Genomic DNA, 21,473 nt, shown 5'->3' on the forward strand with positions numbered 1-21,473 from the left:
TTTCTCCCCTCTCTCTCCAGATGAAATCTCGCTTCTTGTGACGGCCGGCCGCCCAACAACCTGCCCGCTTGACCCTATCCCCTCCTCTCTTCTCCAGACCATTTCCGGAGACCTTCTCCCTTACCTCACCTCGCTCATCAACTCATCCCTGACCGCTGGCTACGTCCCTTCCGTCTTCAAGAGAGCGAGAGTTGCACCCCTTCTGAAAAAACCTACACTTGACCCCTCCGATGTCAACAACTACAGACCAGTATCCCTTCTTTCTTTTCTCTCCAAAACTCTTGAACGTGCCGTCCTTGGCCAGCTCTCCCGCTATCTCTCTCAGAATGACCTTCTTGATCCAAATCAGTCAGGTTTCAAGACTAGTCATTCAACTGAGACTGCTCTTCTCTGTATCATGGAGGCGCTCCGCACTGCTAAAGCTAACTCTCTCTCCTCTGCTCTCATCCTTCTAGACCTATCGGCTGCCTTCGATACTGTGAACCATCAGATCCTCCTCTCCACCCTCTCCGAGTTGGGCATCTCCGGCGCGGCCCACGCTTGGATTGCGTCCTACCTGACAGGTCGCTCCTACCAGGTGGCGTGGCGAGAATCTGTCTCCTCGCCACGCGCTCTCACCACTGGTGTCCCCCAGGGCTCTGTTCTAGGCCCTCTCCTATTCTCGCTATACACCAAGTCACTTGGCTCTGTCATAACCTCACATGGTCTCTCCTATCATTGCTATGCAGACGACACACAATTAATCTTCTCCTTTCCCCCTTCTGATGACCAGGTGGCGAATCGCATCTCTGCATGTCTGGCAGACATATCAGTGTGGATGACGGATCACCACCTCAAGCTGAACCTCGGCAAGACGGAGCTGCTCTTCCTCCCGGGGAAGGACTGCCCGTTCCATGATCTCGCCATCACGGTTGACAACTCCATTGTGTCCTCCTCCCAGAGCGCTAAGAACCTTGGCGTGATCCTGGACAACACCCTGTCGTTCTCAACTAACATCATGGCGGTGGCCCGTTCCTGTAGGTTCATGCTCTACAACATCCGCAGAGTACGACCCTGCCTCACACAGGAAGCGGCGCAGGTCCTAATCCAGGCACTTGTCATCTCCCGTCTGGATTACTGCAACTCGCTGTTGGCTGGGCTCCCTGCCTGTGCCATTAAACCCCTACAACTCATCCAGAACGCCGCAGCCCGTCTGGTGTTCAACCTTCCCAAGTTCTCTCACGTCACCCCGCTCCTCCGCTCTCTCCACTGGCTTCCAGTTGAAGCTCGCATCCGCTACAAGACCATGGTGCTTGCCTACGGAGCTGTGAGGGGAACGGCACCGCAGTACCCCCAGGCTCTGATCAGGCCCTACACCCAAACAAGGGCACTGCGTTCATCCACCTCTGGCCTGCTCGCCTCCCTACCACTGAGGAAGTACAGTTCCCGCTCAGCCCAGTCAAAACTGTTCGCTGCTCTGGCCCCCCAATGGTGGAACAAACTCCCTCACGACGCCAGGACAGCGGAGTCAATCACCACATTCCGGAGACACCTGAAACCCCACCTCTTCAAGGAATACCTAGGATAGGATAAAGTAATCCTTCTCACCCCCCCTTAAATGATTTAGATGCACTATTGTAAAGTGGCTGTTCCACTGGATGTCATAAGGTGAATTCACCAATTTGTAAGTCGCTCTGGATAAGAGCGTCTGCTAAATGACTTAAATGTAAATGTAATTGGTTGTTAGGTGTTCGGTTTATGCCAGGGTTAGATGTGATTGGTTGTTAGGTGTTCGGTTTTTGCCAGGGTTAGATGTGATTGGTTGTTAGGTGTTCGGTTTATGCCAGGGTTAGATGTGATTGGCTGTTAGGTGTTCTGTTTATGCCAGGGTTAGATGTGATTGGTTGTTAGGTGTTCTGTTTATGCCAGGGTTAGATGTGATTGGTTGTTAGGTGTTCGGTTTATGCCAGGTAAAGTGGTCTGATGAGTCATAGTCCTAATGACTTGGTCGTTCTGTCTGTGAGGATACATCTATTTTAAACTAGGCACCGGTCCAGATCGGTACATAATGTCTGACTGTAAAGTCCTCCCTACAGGATGAGTCTCTGCAGAGAGAGATGCTGCTTCCATACAGAGAGGTGCTGCTGCTATACAGAGAGGTGATGCTGCTATAGAGAGAGGTGATGCTGCTATACAGAGAGGTGATGCTGCTATACAGAGAGCTGATGCTGCTATACAGAGAGGTGCTACTATACAGAGAAGTGCTGCTATACAGAGAGGTGATGCTGCTATACAGAGAGGTGATGCTGCTATACAGATAGGTGCTGCTATACAGAGAGGTGCTGATATACAGAGAGGAGCTGCCACTATACAGAGCGGTGCTGCTATACAGAGAGTTGCTGCTATACAGAGAGGTGATGCTGCTATACAGAGAGATGATGCTGCTTCCATACAGAGAGGTGATGCTGCTATACAGAGAGGTGATGCTGCTATACAGAGAGGTGATGCTGCTATACAGAGAGGTGCTGCTATAAAAAGAGGTGGTGTTGCTATACAGAGAGGCGCTGCTGCTATACAGAGATGTGATGCTGCTATACAGAGAGGTGCTGCAATACAGAGAGGTGCTGCTATACAGAGAAGTGCTGCTATACAGAGAGGTGGTGCTGCTTCCATACAGAGAGGTGCTGCTATACAGAGAGGTGATGCTGCTATACAGAGAGATGATGCTGCTTCCATACAGAGAGGTGATGCTGCTATACAGAGAGGTGATGCTGCTATACAGAGAGGTGATGCTTCCATACAGAGAGGTGGTGCTGTTATACAGAGAGGTGATGCTGCTATACAGAGAGCTGATGCTGCTATACAGAGAGGTGCTGCTATAAAAAGAGGCGGTGTTGCTATACAGAGAAGTGCTGCTGCTATACAGAGAGGTGCTGCTGCTATACAGAGAGGTGATGCTGCTATACAGAGAGGTGATGCTGCTATACAGAGAGGTGATGCTGCTATACAGAGAGGTGATGCTGCTATACAGAGAGGTGATGCTTCCATACAGAGAGGTGGTGCTGTTATACAGAGAGGTGATGCTGCTATACAGAGAGCTGATGCTGCTATACAGAGAGGTGCTGCTATAAAAAGAGGCGGTGTTGCTATACAGAGAAGTGCTGCTGCTATACAGAGAGGTGCTGCTGCTATACAGAGAGGTGATGCTGCTATACAGAGAGGTGATGCTGCTATACAGAGAGGTGCTGCTGCAATACAGAGAGGTGATGCTGCTACACAGAGAGGTGATATTTCCATACAGAGAGGTGGTACTGCTATACAGAGAGGTGATGCTGCTATACAGAGGGGTGCTGCTATACAGAGAGGTGATGCTGTTATACAGAGAGGTGGTGCTGCTATACAGAGAGGTGCTGCTGCTATACAGAGAGGTGATGCTGCTATACGGAGAGGTGATATTTCCATACAGAGAGGTGATGCTGCTATACAGAGGTGATGCTGCTATACAGAGAGGTGATGCTGCTATACAGAGAGGTGCTACTATACAGAGAAGTGCTGCTATACAGAGAGGTGATGTTATACAGAGAGGTGCTGCTATACAGAGAAGTGCTGCTATACAGAGAGGTGATGCTGCTATACAGAGAGGTGATGCTGCTATAAAGATAGGTGCTGCTATACAGAGAGGTGATGCTGCTATACAGAGAGATGATGCTGCTTCCATACAGAGAGGTGATGCTGCTATACAGAGAGGTGATGCTGCTATACAGAGAGGTGGTGCTGTTATACAGAGAGATGATGCTGCTATACAGATAGGTGCTGCTATACAGAGATGTGATGCTGCTATACAGAGAGGTGCTGCAATACAGAGAGGTGCTGCTATACAGAGAGGTGCTGCTATACAGAGAGATGCTGCTATACAGAGAGGTGATGCTGCTATACAGACAGGTGCTGCTATACAGAGAGGTGCTGCTATACAGAGATGTGATGCTGCTATACAGAGAGGTGCTGCAATACAGAGAGGTGCTGCTATACAGAGAAGTGCTGCTATACAGAGAGGTGGTGCTGCTTCCATACAGAGAGGTGCTGCTATACAGAGAGGTGATGCTGCTATACAGAGAGATGATGCTGCTTCCATACAGAGAGGTGATGCTGCTATACAGAGAGGTGATGCTTCCATACAGAGAGGTGGTGCTGTTATACAGAGAGGTGATGCTGCTATACAGAGAGCTGATGCTGCTATACAGAGAGGTGCTGCTATAAAAAGAGGCGGTGTTGCTATACAGAGAAGTGCTGCTGCTATACAGAGAGGTGCTGCTGCTATACAGAGAGGTGATGCTGCTATACAGAGAGGTGATGCTGCTATACAGAGAGGTGCTGCTGCAATACAGAGAGGTGATGCTGCTACACAGAGAGGTGATATTTCCATACAGAGAGGTGGTACTGCTATACAGAGAGGTGATGCTGCTATACAGAGGGGTGCTGCTATACAGAGAGGTGATGCTGTTATACACAGAGGTGGTGCTGCTATACAGAGAGGTGCTGCTGCTATACAGAGAGGTGATGCTGCTATACGGAGAGGTGATATTTCCATACAGAGAGGTGATGCTGCTATACAGAGAGGTGATGCTGCTATACAGAGAGGTGATGCTGCTATACAGAGAGGTGCTACTATACAGAGAAGTGCTGCTATACAGAGAGGTGATGTTATACAGAGAGGTGCTGCTATACAGAGAGGTGATGCTGCTATACAGAGGGGTGCTGCTGCTATAAAGATAGGTGCTGCTATACAGAGAGGTGCTGATATACAGAGAGGAGCTGCCACTATACAGAGCGGTGCTGCTATACAGAGAGGTGCTGCTATACAGAGAGGTGATGCTGCTATACAGAGGGGTGCTGCTATACAGAGAGGTGATGCTGCTATACAGAGAGGTGCTGCTATACAGAGAGGTGCTGCTATACAGAGAGGTGCTGCTATACAGAGAGGTGATGCTGCTATACAGAGGGGTGCTGCTATACAGAGAGGTGATGCTGCTATACAGAGAGGTGCTGCTATACAGAGAGGTGCTGCTATACAAAGAGGTGGTGCTGCTTCCATACAAAGGTGCTGCTATACAGAGAGGTGATGCCGCTATACAGAGAGGTGATGCTGCTCCATAAGGAGAGGTGATGCTGCTATACAGAGGTGATGCTGCTATACAGAGAGGTGCTGCTATACAGAGAGGTGATGCTGCTTCCATACAGAGAGGTGCTGCTATACAGAGAGGTGATGCTGCTATACAGAGAGATGATGCTGCTTCCATACAGAGAGGTGATGCTGCTATACAGAGAGGTGATGCTGCTATACAGAGAGGTGATGCTGTTATACAGAGAGGTGCTGCTGCTATACAGAGAGGTGATGCTGCTACACAGAGAGGTGATATTTCCATACAGAGAGGTGGCACTGCTATACAGAGAGGTGATGCTGCTATACAGAGGGGTGCTGCTATACAGAGAGGTGATGCTGCTATACAGAGAGGTGGTGCTGCTATACAGAGAGGTGGTGCTGCTATACAGAGAGGTGATGCTTCTATACAGAGAGGTGATGCTGCTATACAGAGAGGTGATGCTGCTATACAGAGAAATGGTGCTGTTATACAGAGAGGTGATGCTGCTATACAGAGAGGTGATGCTGCTATACAGAGAGGTGGTGCTGCTATATAGAGATGTGCTGCTATACAGAGAGGTGGCACTGCTATACAGAGAGCTGATGCTATACAGAGAGATGATGCTGTTATACAGAGAGGCGATACTGCTATACAGAGAGGTACCGCTATACAGAGAGGTGCTGCTATACAGAGAGGTGCTGCTATACAGAGAGGTGCTGCTGCTATACAGAGAGGTGATGCTGCTATACCGAGAGGTGATGTTGCTATACAGAGAGGTGCTGCTGCTATACAGATAGGTGCTGCTATACAGAGAGGTGATGCTATTTCCATACAGAGAGGTGCTGCTATACAGAGAGATGATGCTGTTATACAGAGAGGCAATGCTGCTATACAGATAGGTGATGCTATTTCCATACAGAGAGGTGCTGCTATACAGAGAGGTGCTGCTATACAGAGAGGGGCTGCTGCTATACAGAGAGGTGCTGCTATACAGAGAGGTGATGCTGCTATACAGAAAGGTGATGCTGCTATACAGAGAGGTGCTCCTCGGTGTAAAACCATATGATTTATGGCAGGAATTAAAGGGGCAATTAGCAGTTGCTACATCCATTTTCTGACATAATGATTCATATCTCACCATTGATTCTTGAAGAATATAATTGATAAATGTCTATTGGGCAGTTAAACTCCACGAGAAACAACAATATAAGCTTGTTTTACTCCAATGTTTGTAAATGTAACCAACCCTTTATAACCTCTAAACATTAAACCCTGTATAACCTCTAAACATGGTTAAAACCCTTAATCACATTGTAGGATTTTTAATTTATTTATTTGCAAATTATGGTGGAAAATAAGTATTTGGTCAATAACAAAAGTTTATCTCAATACTTTGTTATATACCCGTTGGCAATAACAGAGGTCAAACGTTTTCTGTAAGTTTTCACAAGGTTTTCACACACTGTTGCTGGTATTTTGGCCCATTCCTCCATGCAGATCTCCTCTAGAGCAGTGATGTTTTGGGGCTGTTGCTTGGCAACACGGACTTTCAACTCCCTCCAAAGATTTTCTATGGGGTTGAGATCTGGAGACTGGCTAGGCCACTCCAGGACCTTGAAATGCTTCTTACGAAGCCACTCCTTCGTTGCCCGGGCGGTGTGTTTGGGATCATTGTCATGCTGAAAGACCCAGCCACTTTTCATCTTCAATACCCTTGCTGATGGAAGGAGGTTTTCACTCAAAATCTCACGATACATGGCCCCATTCATTCTTTCCTTTACATGGATCAGTCGTCCTGGTCCCTTTGCAGAAAAATAGCCCCAAAGCATGATGTTTCCACCCCCATGCTTCACAGTAGGTATGGTGTTCTTTGGATGCAACTCAGTATTCTTTGTCCTCCAAACACGACAAGTTGAGTTTTTACCAAAAAGTTATATTTTGGTTTCATCTGACCATATGACATTCTCCCAATCTTCTTCTGGATCATCCAAATGCTCTCTAGCAAACTTCAGACGGGCCTGGACAAGTACTGGCTTAAGTTGGGGGACACATCTGGCACTGCAGGATTTGAGTCCCTGGCAGTGTAGTGTGTTACTGATGGTAGGCTTTGTTACTTTGGTCCCAGTTCTCTGCAGGTCATTCACTAGGTCCCCCCGTGTGGTTCTGAGATTTTTGCTCTCCGTTCTTGTGATCATTTCGACCCCACGGGGTGAGATCTTGCGTGGAGCCCCAGATCGAGGGGGATTATCAGTGATCTTGTATGTCTTCCATTTCCTAATAATTGCTCCCACAGTTGATTTCTTCAAACCAAGCTGCTTACATATTGCAGATTCAGTCTTCCCAGCCTGGTACAGGTCTACAATTTTGTTTCTGGTGTCCTTTGACAGCTCTTTGGTCTTGGCCATAGTGGAGTTTGGAGTGTGACTGTTTGAGGTTGTGGACAGGTGTCTTTTATACTGATAACAAGTTCAAACAGGTGCCATTAATACAGGTAACGAGTGGAGGACAGAGGAGCCTCTTAAAGAAGAATTTACAGGTCTGTGAGAGCCAGAAATCTTGCTTGTTTGTAGGTGACCAAATACTTAATTTCCACCATAATTTGCCAATAAATTCATTAAAATTCCTACAATGTGATTTTCTGGATTTTTTTCCCTCATTTTGTCTGTTATAGATGAAGTGTACCTATGATGAAAATTACAGGCCTCTCTCATCTTTTTAAGTGGGAGAACTTGCACAATTGGTGGATGACTAAATACTTTATTGCCCCACTGTATATTGATGAAAGTCACCTTGTTCTAGAGAGATTTACGCGGTTATCAAAATGTGAGGCCAGAGTAGGCCTACACGAAACACAGCTCTTATTTTAAGTGTTTCTAAAAAGCCCAAGGGAAAAACTAATGGTGAAAAAAACGATTAGAACCATTTCCCTGTTTGACTGTTAGGTTTTATGGGTATTATGACTCATACTGTGGTACTCTACTGTCCTGCAGTAACATCATCGAGTCGCCTTCAGCCATCCATTCAGCGAGAGTAGTGCTTCATTTTGACAGTCAACACAGGCCCCAAGGACACAAACAGGGTTAAAAGGTTTAAGGACAGAGAGATGAGGTTCATAGGGGTTCAACCAGGGGTCAAGAAGAGTTCAAAGGGTTAACCCAGGGGTCAAGAAGAGTTCATAGGGTTCAACCAGGGGTCAAGAAGAGTTCAAAGGGTTAACCCAGGGGTCAAGAAGAGTTCAAAGGGTTAACCCAGGGGTCAAGAAGAGTTCAAAGGGTTAACCCAGGGGTTTACCCACCTATACCCTCCTATACCCTCCCATACCCTTCTCTACCCTCCTCTACCCTACCATACTCTCCTCTACGCTACCCTACCCTCCTCTCCCCTCCTCTAGCCTCCCTACCTTCCTCTACCCTCCCATACCCTCCTCTACCCTCCCCTCCTCTACCCTCCCTACCTTCCTCTACCCTCCCATACCCTCCTCTACCCTCCACTCCTCTATCCTCCTCTACCCTACCCTCCTCTATCCTCCCATACCCTCCTCTACCCTCTCCCCCTCTACCCTACCCTTCTCTACCCTCCTCTACCCTACCCTACCCTCCTCTACGCTACCCTATCCTCCTCTACCCTACCCTACCCTCCTCTCCCCTCCTCTACCCTCCCTACCCTCCTCTACCCTACCCTACTCTCCTCTACCCTCCTCTACCCTACCCTCCTCTACCCTACCCTCCTCTCCCATCTTCTACCCTACCCTCCTCTACCCTCCTCAACCCTTCCCTACCCTCCTCTACTCTCCTCTACCCTACCCTACCTTCCTCTACCCTCCTCTACCCTCCTCTACCCTACCCTCCTCTACCCTTCCCTAATATACCCTACCCTAATCTACCCTCCCCTACCCTACCCTCCTGTACTCTCCCAACCTCTACCCTCCTCTACCCTCCCCTCCTCTCCTCCTCCTCTACCCTCCTCTACCCTTCCCTCCTCTACCCTACCCTCCTCTACCCTACCCTCCTCTACCCTACTCTCCTCTACCCTACCATCCTCTACTCACCTCTACCCTAGCCTACCCTCCTCTACCCTCCTCTACCAAACCCTACCCTCCTCTACCTGACCCTACCCTCCTCTACCCTCCTCTACCCTTCCCTCCGCTACCCTACCATACCCTCCTCTACCCTACCCTCCTCAACCCTCCTCTACCCTACCCTACTCTCCTCTACCCTCCTCTACCCTCCTCTCCTCTACATGACCCTCCTCTCCTCTACCCTCCTCTACCCTCACATACCCTCCCCTCCTCTACCCTCCCCTCCTCTACCCTACCCAACTCTCCTCTACACTCTTCTACCCTACCCTCCTCTAACCTCCTCTACCCTCCTCTACCCTACCCTACCCTGCTCTACCCTCCCCTCCCCTCCTCCACCCTCATCTACCCTCCTCTACCCTCACATACCCTCCCCTTCTCTACCCTCCTCTACCCTACAATCCTCTACCCTCCCATACTCTACCCTCCTCTTCCCTAACCTCCTCTACCCTCACATACCCTCCCCTCCTCTACCCTCCCCTTCTCTACCCTACCCAACTCTCCTCTACCCTCTTCTACCCTACCCTCCCCTCCTCCACCCTCACATACCCTCCCCTTCTCTACCCTCCTCTACCCTCCCATACCCTACCCTATTCTCCCCTCCTCTACCCAACCCTCCTCTCCCCTACTTTTCCTCCTCTCCCCTCCTCCACCCTACCCTACCCTCCTCTATCCTACCCTCCTCACCCCTACGCTACCCTACCCTCCTCTACCCTACTCTACCCTACCCTCCTCTACCCTACCCTCCCCTCCTCTACCCTCCCATACCCTCCCGTCATCTCCTCCTCCTCTACCCTCCCAACCTCTACCCTCCTCTACCCTCCCCTCCTCCTCTACCCTCCTCTACCCTCCTCTACCCTACCCTCCTCTACCCTCCTCTACTCTACCCTCCTCTACCCTACCCTCCTCTACCCTCCTCTACCCTCCTCTACCCTACCCTCCTCTACCCTACCCTAACCTCCTCTACCCTACCCTCCTCTCCTCCTCTATCCTCCCCTCCTCTCCTCTTCTACCCTCCCCTCCTCTCCTCCTCCTCTCCTCCTCCTCTATCCTCCCCTCCTCCTCTATCCTCCCCTCCACCCTACCCTCCTCTCCTCCTCTACCCTCCTCTCCTCTACACTCCCATCTCCAGCTTCAGTTGTGGATTGCCACAGCAGCTGTTAGTCTCTCAATGCCTCAAATATTTTATCAAAATGTGATTTGTTTTCTAATTCTTTGTGGATCTGTGTAATCTGAGGGAAATATGTGTCTCTAATATGGTCATACATTTGGCAGGAGGTTAGGAAGTGCAGCTCAGTTTCCACCTCATTTTGTGGGCAGTGTGCACATAGCCTGTCTTCTCTTGAGAGCCATGTCTGCCTACGGCAGTCTTTCTCAATAGCAAGGCTATGCTCACTGAGTCAGTACGTAGTCAAAGCTTTCCTTAAGTATGGGTCAGTCACAGTGGTCAGGTATTCTACCACTGTGTAGTCTCTGTGTAGGGCCAAATAGCATTCTAGTTTGCTCTGTTTTTTTGTTAATTCTTTCCAATTTGTCGAGTAATTCTCTTTTTGTTTTCTCATGATTTGGTTGGGTCTAATTGTGTTGCTTTCCTGGAGGTTTGTTTGTGTTTGTGAACAGAGCCCCAGGACCAGCTTGCTTAGGGGGCTCTTCTCCAGGTTCATCTCTCTGTAGGTGATGGCTTTGTTATGGAAGGTTTCGGAAGCGCCTCTCTCACTCGGAGAAAAGAAGCACACAGAAACAATCTGTATTCTTGCTTCTGCACCCTGAGGTCTTTCAAGACTATATATATATATATATATATGTTTCACATGCTCACATCTCAGTGCTTTTCTCCTCTGTCTTCCTCTGGAAAGAGAACACACATACACACACACACATATATATATATATATATACTCCCTACACAAGGAAAATAGTTCCAATACAAATCACCAAATAACATTTCTCCATTTCTCTTCTGTGCAGGAAATGACTATGGTAGAGATCTGAGATTACATCATTCCTCTCATATTGTTCTCCTGTGTGTTCACAATGTGCATGATGACTGCTGAGATCCAGAGAGGAAGACTTTGATTATAGCCTCCAGCTAACCCTCCCGAGTGGCGCAGCTGTCTAAAGGCACTGCATCTCAGTGCTTGACTACAGACCCTGGTTCGATTCCAGGCTGTATCACAACCAGCCGCGATTGGGAGTCCCATAGGGCGGCGCACAATTGGCCCAGCGTCGTCCAGGTTAGGGTTTGGTTGGGGTAGGCCGTCATTGTAAATAAGAATTTGTTCTTAACTGACTTGCCTAGTTAAATAAAGGTTAAAAATAAATAAAAATAAATAAAATAAAACCATATGAGTTTCTGGTCTGTGCATATTGATCTCTATGATGACATCCAACTCTGAGCTGCTGGTCTGTGCATATTGATCTGTATTCTATTGAGTTACCTGATGTTGTCACATTCATCAGAGCGCAGTGACATGCGCTCATCGAGTGGCGCTCTGCTCCACAAGTCAAGGTTGAGCAGAGCGATGGCGCTCTAAATCTACCAACTGGGCCATAGTATATCTCCCCATATTGAGATTGGCTCTTGGGACGTATCAAGCATCTAAGAGTAGGAATACTCGATTGCACTAACCACAGACTGTAATACAGTTATGTTGTTCTTTGACAAGACAAGGCACAGTTTTCCTCGAGAAAGAGAAAGGGGAGAGAGGGGAGAGAGAAAGAGAGAGAAAGAGATAGAGAGAGAGGGGAGAGAGAGAGAGAGAAAGGGAGAGGAGAGAGAGGTGAGAGAGAGAGAGAGAGAGAGAGAGAGGGGAGAGAGAGGGGAGAGAGCGAGAGAGAGAGAGAGAGAGAGAGAGAGAGAGAGGGAAGAGAAAGAGGAGAGAGAAAGAGAGAGAGATAGAGAGAGAGAAAGGGAGAGGGAGAGAGAGAGAGAGAGAGAGAGAGAGAGAGAGAGAGAGACTAAAACAGATAGAGCCACTATCTACCTTCTAACACCAAGGGAACCACAGCAGAATAGATTGACCAAGGGAACCACAGCAGAATAGATTGACCAAGGGAACCACAGCAGAATAGATTGACCAAGGGAACCACAGCAGAATAGATTGACCAAGGGAACCACAGTAGAATAGATTGACCAAGGGAACCACAGCAGAATAGATTGACCAAGGGAACCACAGTAGAATAGATTGACCAAGGGAACCACAGCAGAATAGATTGACCAAGGGAACCACAACAGAATAGATTGACCAAGGGAACCACAGCAGAATAGATTGACCAAGGGAACCACAGCAGAATAGAATGACCAAGGGAACCACAGCAGAATAGATTGACCAAGGGAACCACATGGATTATCCTGCAACACCAATATTGATTTAATTGACCAGAACAGACAAAGTGCTCAGGGTCCTGGTCTAAAGTATATAGGGGAAGGGGTGCCAGCCCTGGTCTAAAGTAGTGCACTATATAGGGAATAGGGTGCCAGCCCTGGTCTAAAGTAGTGCACTATATAGGGAATAGGGCTCCGCATCATCAGAGAGAGGGAGACAGTCTATATAATAGATTTTAATAGTCTATATACTAGATGTTAATAGTGGATGTTAATAGTCTATATAGTGGATGTTAATAGTGGATGTTAATAGTCTATATACTGGATGTTAATAGTCTATATACTGGATGTTAATAGTCTATATACTGGATGTTAATAGTCTATATAGTGGATGTTAATAGTCTATATACTGGATGTTAATAGTCTATATAGTGGATGTTAATAGTCTATATACTGGATGTTAATAGTCTATATAGTGGATGTTAATAGTCTATATACTGGATGTTAATAGTGGATGTTAATAGTCTATATACTGGATGTTAATAGTGGATGTTAATAGTCTATATACTGGATGTTAATAGTCTATATACTGGATGTTAATAGTGGATGTTAATAGTCTATATACTGGATGTTAATAGTCTATATACTGGATGTTAATAGTGGATGTTAATAGTCTATATACTGGATGTTAATAGTGGATGTTAATAGTCTATATAGTGGATGTTAATAGTGGATGTTAATAGTCTATATAGTGGATGTTAATAGTCTATATACTGGATGTTAATAGTCTATATACTGGATGTTAATAGTCTATATAGTGGATGTTAATAGTCTATATACTGGATGTTAATAGTCTATATACTGGATGTTAATAGTCTATATACTGGATGTTAATAGTCTATATACTGGATGTTAATAGTCTATATACTGGATGTTAATAGTCTATATAGTGGATGTTAATAGTAGATGTTAATAGTCTATATACTGGATGTTAATAGTCTATATACTGGATGTTAATAGTCTATATACTGGATGTTAATAGTCTATATAGTGGATGTTAATAGTCTATATACTGGATGTTAATAGTCTATATACTGGATGTTAATAGTCTATATAGTGGATGTTAATAGTCTATATACTGGATGTTAATAGTCTATATACTGGATGTTAATAGTCTATATAGTGGATGTTAATAGTCTATATACTGGATGTTAATAGTCTATATACTGGATGTTAATAGTGGATGTTAATAGTCTATATACTAGATGTTAATAGTGGATGTTAATAGTCTATATACTGGATGTTAATAGTGGATGTTAATAGTCTATATACTGGATGTTAATAGTCTATATAGTGGATGTTAATAGTCTATATACTGGATGTTAATAGTCTATATACTGGATGTTAATAGTCTATATAGTGGATGTTAATAGTCTATATACTGGATGTTAATAGTCTATATACTGGATGTTAATAGTCTATATACTGGATGTTAATAGTGGATGTTAATAGTCTATATACTGGATGTTCATAGTCTATATAGTGGATGTTAATAGTCTATATAGTGGATGTTAATAGTCTATATAGTGGATGTTAATAGTCTATATAGTGGATGTTAATAGTCTATATAGTGGATGTTAATAGTCTATATACTGGATGTTAATAGTGGATGTTAATAGTCTATATACTGGATGTTAATAGTCTATATAGTGGATGTTAATAGTGGATGTTAATAGTCTATATAGTGGATGTTAATAGTGGATGTTAATAGTCTATATACTGGATGTTAATAGTGGATGTTAATAGTCTATATACTGGATGTTAATAGTGGATGTTAATAGTCTATATACTGGATGTTAATAGTCTATATAGTGGATGTTAATAGTGGATGTTAATAGTCTATATACTGGATGTTAATAGTCTATATACTGGATGTTAATAGTGGATGTTAATAGTCTATATACTGGATGTTAATAGTGGATGTTAATAGTCTATATACTGGATGTTAATAGTCTATATAGTGGATGTTAATAGTCTATATAGTGGATGTTAATAGTCTATATACTGGATGTTAATAGTCTATATAGTGGATGTTAATAGTCTATATAGTGGATGTTAATAGTCTATATACTGGATGTTAATAGTCTATATAGTGGATGTTAATAGTCTATATAGTGGATGTTAATAGTCTATATACTGGATGTTAATAGTATATATAGTGGATGTTAATAGTCTATATAGTGGATGTTAATAGTCTATATAGTGGATGTTAATAGTCTATATACTGGATGTTAATAGTCTATATAGTGGATGTTAATAGTCTATATACTGGATGTTAATAGTCTATATAGTGGATGTTAATAGTCTATATAGTGGATGTTAATAGTCTATATACTGGATGTTAATAGTCTATATAGTGGATGTTAATAGTCTATATACTGGATGTTAATAGTCTATATAGTGGATGTTAATAGTCTATATAGTGGATGTTAATAGTCTATATACTGGATGTTAATAGTCTATATACTAGATGTTAATAGTGGATGTTAATAGTCTATATACTGGATGTTAATAGTGGATGTTAATAGTCTATATACTGGATGTTAATAGTGGATGTTAATAGTCTATATACTGGATGTTAATAGTGGATGTTAATAGTCTATATACTGGATGTTAATAGTCTATATACTGGATGTTAATAGTCTATATACTGGATGTTAATAGTGGATGTTAATAGTCTATATACTGGATGTTAATAGTCTATATACTGGAAGTTAATAGTCTATATACTGGATGTTAATAGTCTATATAGTGGATGTTAATAGTGGATGTTAATAGTCTATATAGTGGATGTTAATAGTCTATATAGTGGATGTTAATAGTCTATATACTGGATGTTAATAGTCTATATAGTGGATGTTAATAGTCTATATAGTGGATGTTAATAGTCTATATAGTGGATGTTAATAGTCTATATACTGGATGTTAATAGTGGATGTTAATAGTCTATATACTGGATGTTAATAGTCTATATACTGGAAGTTAATAGTCTATATACTGGATGTTAATAGTCTATATAGTGGATGTTAATAGTGGATGTTAATAGTCTATATAGTGGATGTTAATAGTCTATATAGTGGATGTTAATAGTCTATATAGTGGATGTTAATAGTCTATATACTGGATGTTAATAGTCTATATAGTGGATGTTAATAGTCTATATACTGGATGTTAATAGTGGATGTTAATAGTCTATATAGTGGATGTTAATAGTGGATGTTAATAGTCTATATAGTGGATGTTCATAGTCTATATACTGGATGTTAATAGTCTATATAGTGGATGTTAATAGTGGATGTTCATAGTCTATATACTGGATGTTAATACTGGATGTTAATAGTCTATATACTGGATGTTAATAGTCTATATACTGGATGTTAATAGTCTATATACTGGATGTTAATAGTGGATGTTAATAGTCTATATACTGGATGTTAATAGTCTATATAGTGGATGTTAATAGTGGATGTTAATAGTCTATATAGTGGATGTTAATAGTCTATATAGTGGATGTTAATAGTCTATATAGTGGATGTTAATAGTGGATGTTAATAGTCTATATAGTGGATGTTAATAGTCTATATAGTGGATGTTAATAGTCTATATACTGGATGTTAATAGTCTATATACTGGATGTTAATAGTCTATATACTGGATGTTAATAGTCTATATACTGGATGTTAATAGTGGATGTTAATAGTCTATATACTGGATGTTAATAGTGGATGTTAATAGTCTATATACTGGATGTTAATAGTGGATGTTAATAGTCTATATACTGGATGTTAATAGTCTATATACTGGATGTTAATAGTCTATATACTGGATGTTAATAGTGGATGTTAATAGTCTATATACTGGATGTTAATAGTCTATATACTGGAAGTTAATAGTCTATATACTGGATGTTAATAGTCTATATAGTGGATGTTAATAGTGGATGTTAATAGTCTATATAGTGGATGTTAATAGTCTATATAGTGGATGTTAATAGTCTATATAGTGGATGTTAATAGTCTATATACTGGATGTTAATAGTCTATATACTGGATGTTAATAGTCTATATACTGGATGTTAATAGTGGATGTTAATAGTCTATATAGTGGATGTTAATAGTGGATGTTAATAGTCTATATAGTGGATGTTAATAGTCTATATAGTGGATGTTAATAGTCTATATACTGGATGTTAATAGTCTATATAGTGGATGTTAATAGTCTATATAGTGGATGTTAATAGTCTATATAGTGGATGTTAATAGTCTATATACTGGATGTTAATAGTGGATGTTAATAGTCTATATACTGGATGTTAATAGTCTATATACTGGAAGTTAATAGTCTATATACTGGATGTTAATAGTCTATATAGTGGATGTTAATAGTGGATGTTAATAGTCTATATAGTGGATGTTAATAGTCTATATAGTGGATGTTAATAGTCTATATAGTGGATGTTAATAGTCTATATACTGGATGTTAATAGTCTATATAGTGGATGTTAATAGTCTATATACTGGATGTTAATAGTGGATGTTAATAGTCTATATAGTGGATGTTAATAGTGGATGTTAATAGTCTATATAGTGGATGTTCATAGTCTATATACTGGATGTTAATAGTCTATATAGTGGATGTTAATAGTGGATGTTCATAGTCTATATACTGGATGTTAATACTGGATGTTAATAGTCTATATACTGGATGTTAATAGTCTATATACTGGATGTTAATAGTCTATATACTGGATGTTAATAGTGGATGTTAATAGTCTATATACTGGATGTTAATAGTCTATATAGTGGATGTTAATAGTGGATGTTAATAGTCTATATAGTGGATGTTAATAGTCTATATAGTGGATGTTAATAGTCTATATAGTGGATGTTAATAGTGGATGTTAATAGTCTATATAGTGGATGTTAATAGTCTATATAGTGGATGTTAATAGTCTATATACTGGATGTTAATAGTCTATATACTGGATGTTAATAGTCTATATACTGGATGTTAATAGTCTATATACTGGATGTTAATAGTGGATGTTAATAGTCTATATACTGGATGTTAATAGTGGATGTTAATAGTCTATATACTGGATGTTAATAGTGGATGTTAATAGTCTATATACTGGATGTTAATAGTCTATATACTGGATGTTAATAGTCTATATACTGGATGTTAATAGTGGATGTTAATAGTCTATATACTGGATGTTAATAGTCTATATACTGGAAGTTAATAGTCTATATACTGGATGTTAATAGTCTATATAGTGGATGTTAATAGTGGATGTTAATAGTCTATATAGTGGATGTTAATAGTCTATATAGTGGATGTTAATAGTCTATATAGTGGATGTTAATAGTCTATATACTGGATGTTAATAGTCTATATACTGGATGTTAATAGTCTATATACTGGATGTTAATAGTGGATGTTAATAGTCTATATAGTGGATGTTAATAGTGGATGTTAATAGTCTATATAGTGGATGTTCATAGTCTATATACTGGATGTTAATAGTCTATATAGTGGATGTTAATAGTGGATGTTCATAGTCTATATACTGGATGTTAATAGTCTATATAGTGGATGTTAATAGTCTATATACTGGATGTTAATAGTCTATATAGTGGATGTTAATAGTCTATATAGTGGATGTTAATAGTCTATATACTGGATGTTAATAGTCTATATACTGGATGTTAATAGTCTATATACTGGATGTTAATAGTCTATATACTGGATGTTAATAGTGGATGTTAATAGTCTATATACTGGATGTTAATACTAGATGTTAATAGTCTATATACTGGATGTTAATAGTGGATGTTAATAGTCTATATACTGGATGTTAATAGTCTATATACTGGATGTTAATAGTCTATATACTGGATGTTAATAGTCTATATACTGGATGTTAATAGTGGATGTTAATAGTCTATATACTGGATGTTAATACTAGATGTTAATAGTCTATATACTGGATGTTAATAGTGGATGTTAATAGTCTATATAGTGGATGTTAATAGTGGATGTTAATAGTCTATATAGTGGATGTTAATAGTCTATATACTGGATGTTAATAGTCTATATACTGGATGTTAATAGTCTATATACTGGATGTTAATAGTCTATATACTGGATGTTAATAGTCTATATACTGGATGTTAATAGTGGATGTTAATAGTCTATATACTGGATGTTAATACTAGATGTTAATAGTCTATATACGGGATGTTAATAGTGGATGTTAATAGTCTATATAGTGGATGTTAATAGTCTATATACTGGATGTTAATAGTCTATATAGTGGATGTTAATAGTCTATATAGTGGATGTTAATAGTCTATATAGTGGATGTTAATAGTCTATATAGTGGATGTTAATAGTGGATGTTAATAGTCTATATAGTGGATGTTAATAGTCTATATAGTGGATGTTAATAGTCTATATAGTGGATGTTAATAGTCTATATTCTGGATGTTAATAGTCTATGATATGACATACAGCATTGAGCTGATTCAGGAGGTGACCATTCCATCAATGTGTCCACATTATTTCAATGAAATGATGTTGCCCCAACGTGGCCTAGATTTTGAATTGAAGTGTGCACCCAGTGGGTTGGTTTTACCAGAGCATTTGTTTCATTCCTAAATGTGTTTAAAAAATAAAAAATACCAAACACCAAAATACAATTACAGAGAATATATAATGAAGGATTTATCTGATGATCTAATATTATAGCCAACGGATACCCAATTCATTAGGCTAATTAGACTATTCGTAATCAGAGAACCAATTATAAATGCTTGAATATAGAACATGCAATAGGTCCAATCTTCATGGTCTAATTGATGAATCCTATAATATATCTATTAAATGATAATACTTTTTGAATAACGTAAAGAAGAAATGAAGCCAAGGGGACAGAGGTATGCTTTGCTCGGTCTCCTACCCTTCATCAAAAAGAACACCAACGCTGTGTACTGAAATTAGTTTACAGGGTCTCCTTTTATTGAGACCCAGACAGTAGGGTTTTCTATAGCTTTGTATAACGATATGATAGAATAGACTAACAAAACACCAAAGCTATGTAACGCCACATCATATCCTCTCCTACACTCTGAATCCTGTACAAGACTACCACAGAGTGTTTCAGCACCAAGACAAAGGACAGCTCCTCTCTCCTTTCCTCTCTTTCACATCACGGCTCGATGGGAATGTTATGGAAGCAGTAGCAGTAGAGGTAGCATTCTAGCTGTAGTTACAGTAGTTTATGAGGCAGCAGTAGAGGTAGCATTATAGCTGTAGTTACAGTAGTTTATGAGGCAGCAGTAGAGGCAGCAAGCAGTATAGCTGTAGTTACAGTAGTTTATGAGGCAGCAGTAGAGGTAGCAGTATAGCTATAGTTACAGTAGTTTATGAGGCAGCAGTAGAGGCAGCAAGCAGTATAGCTGTAGTTACAGTAGCCCGTGACTCACCTCCAGGCAAAAGGAGAAAGGTGTAACTGTAAACAATCAACAGGAACCGCAGACTACCCATTCCAGAGCCAGATCCCGACCCGTTCAGCCGCCGCATCGTGATGAACAGAAGGTGTACCTCCGGAAGACAGAGCTGTATATTTGATATCACTGATATAGTCTTCCTGCTTCTTCTACATGTTCACATATTGCAATCGGGACCAGCTGTGCGCACATGACGTCATTTGGACGGCAGGTCCACCGGAGCTCCGCCCCCCTATCTGCAGTGATTCGACATTGCTATCATTCCGACTGTTTATTGGAGGAACAAGCTGTCAGACAGTCAATAGGCATGCAGAGGCACAATAAATTACATTCTGCATCCGAGGTGAAGGTTTGTCGTAAGGATGGTTGAAGTTATGAATAACCTAGAGTTGTCCAAGCTTTTTGGATAATCTTATTTTACCTCAAATATAAATTCAAGTTCAACCTTTGAATTGAAATTTTACATGAAAATCATTAATTTCAAGATTTTTTGAAAATAATGTAGTTGTCATGAGATAGTAAGTTAAATTCTTATGAGTGAGTAGCGCCACCGTGTGGTGATGGGATTGAAATGTCACCTGTCACCGATATAAATGATTCAACGTTAATGAAATGTCACCTGTCACGGTTATAATTGACTCAACGTTAATTAATCAATCAAATGTATTTATAAATCCGTTTTTACATCAGCAGTTGTCACACAGTGCTTATACAGAAACTCAGCCTGAAACCCCAAACAGCCAGCAATGCAGATGTAGAAGCACAGTGGCTAGGAACAACTTGAACCTTAGAAGGTCAAGCAGGAAATGTGAAATGACACGACAAGGACACCTCATTAGGATATAGCTGCACACACAAAGTATTGTTGGGTAGAATATACACTACCGGTCAAAAGTTTTAGAACACAGACTCATTCAAGGGTTTTTTGTTATTTTTACTATTGTCTACATTGTAGAATAGTAGTGAAGTCATCAAAACTATGAAATAACACATATGGAATCATGTAGTAACCAAAAAAGTGTTAAACAAATCAAAATATATTTTATATTTTTCAAATAGCCACCCTGTTGACAGCACACTCTTGGCATTCTCTCAACCAGCTTCACCTGGAATGATTTTCCAACAGTCTTGAAGGAGTTCCCACATATGCTGAGCACTTGTTGGCTGCTTTTCCTTCACTCTGCGGTCCGACTCATCCCAAACTATCTCAATTGGGTTGAGGTTGGGGGATTGTGGAGGCCACGTCATCTGATGCAGCACTCCATCACTCTCCTTCTTGGTCAAATAGCCCTTACACAGCCTGGAGATGTGTTGGATCATTGTCCTGTTGAAAAACAATTGATAGTCCCACTAAGCCCTAACCAGATGGGATGGTGTATCGC

At 41.4% G+C, this 21,473-nt stretch overlaps 1 protein-coding gene across 1 annotated transcript in view; it reads right to left on the bottom strand.

The window, feature by feature from the left end:
• tmem8b (transmembrane protein 8B) overlaps window positions 1–20,519 on the bottom strand; it is a 358,579-nt gene extending 338,060 nt beyond the window's left edge. The window contains exon 1 of the mRNA XM_064936529.1: window positions 20,068–20,519. Coding sequence (XP_064792601.1) covers window positions 20,068–20,164 — 97 coding nt within the window. The 5' untranslated portion in view covers window positions 20,165–20,519. The remainder of the gene's footprint in view (window positions 1–20,067) is intronic.
• Between the last annotated feature and the right edge of the window lie 954 nt (window positions 20,520–21,473).

The sequence above is a fragment of the Oncorhynchus masou genome, chromosome 25 (genome assembly GCF_036934945.1).
Source record: "Oncorhynchus masou masou isolate Uvic2021 chromosome 25, UVic_Omas_1.1, whole genome shotgun sequence".
Classification (NCBI taxonomy): Eukaryota; Metazoa; Chordata; class Actinopteri; order Salmoniformes; family Salmonidae; genus Oncorhynchus; species Oncorhynchus masou.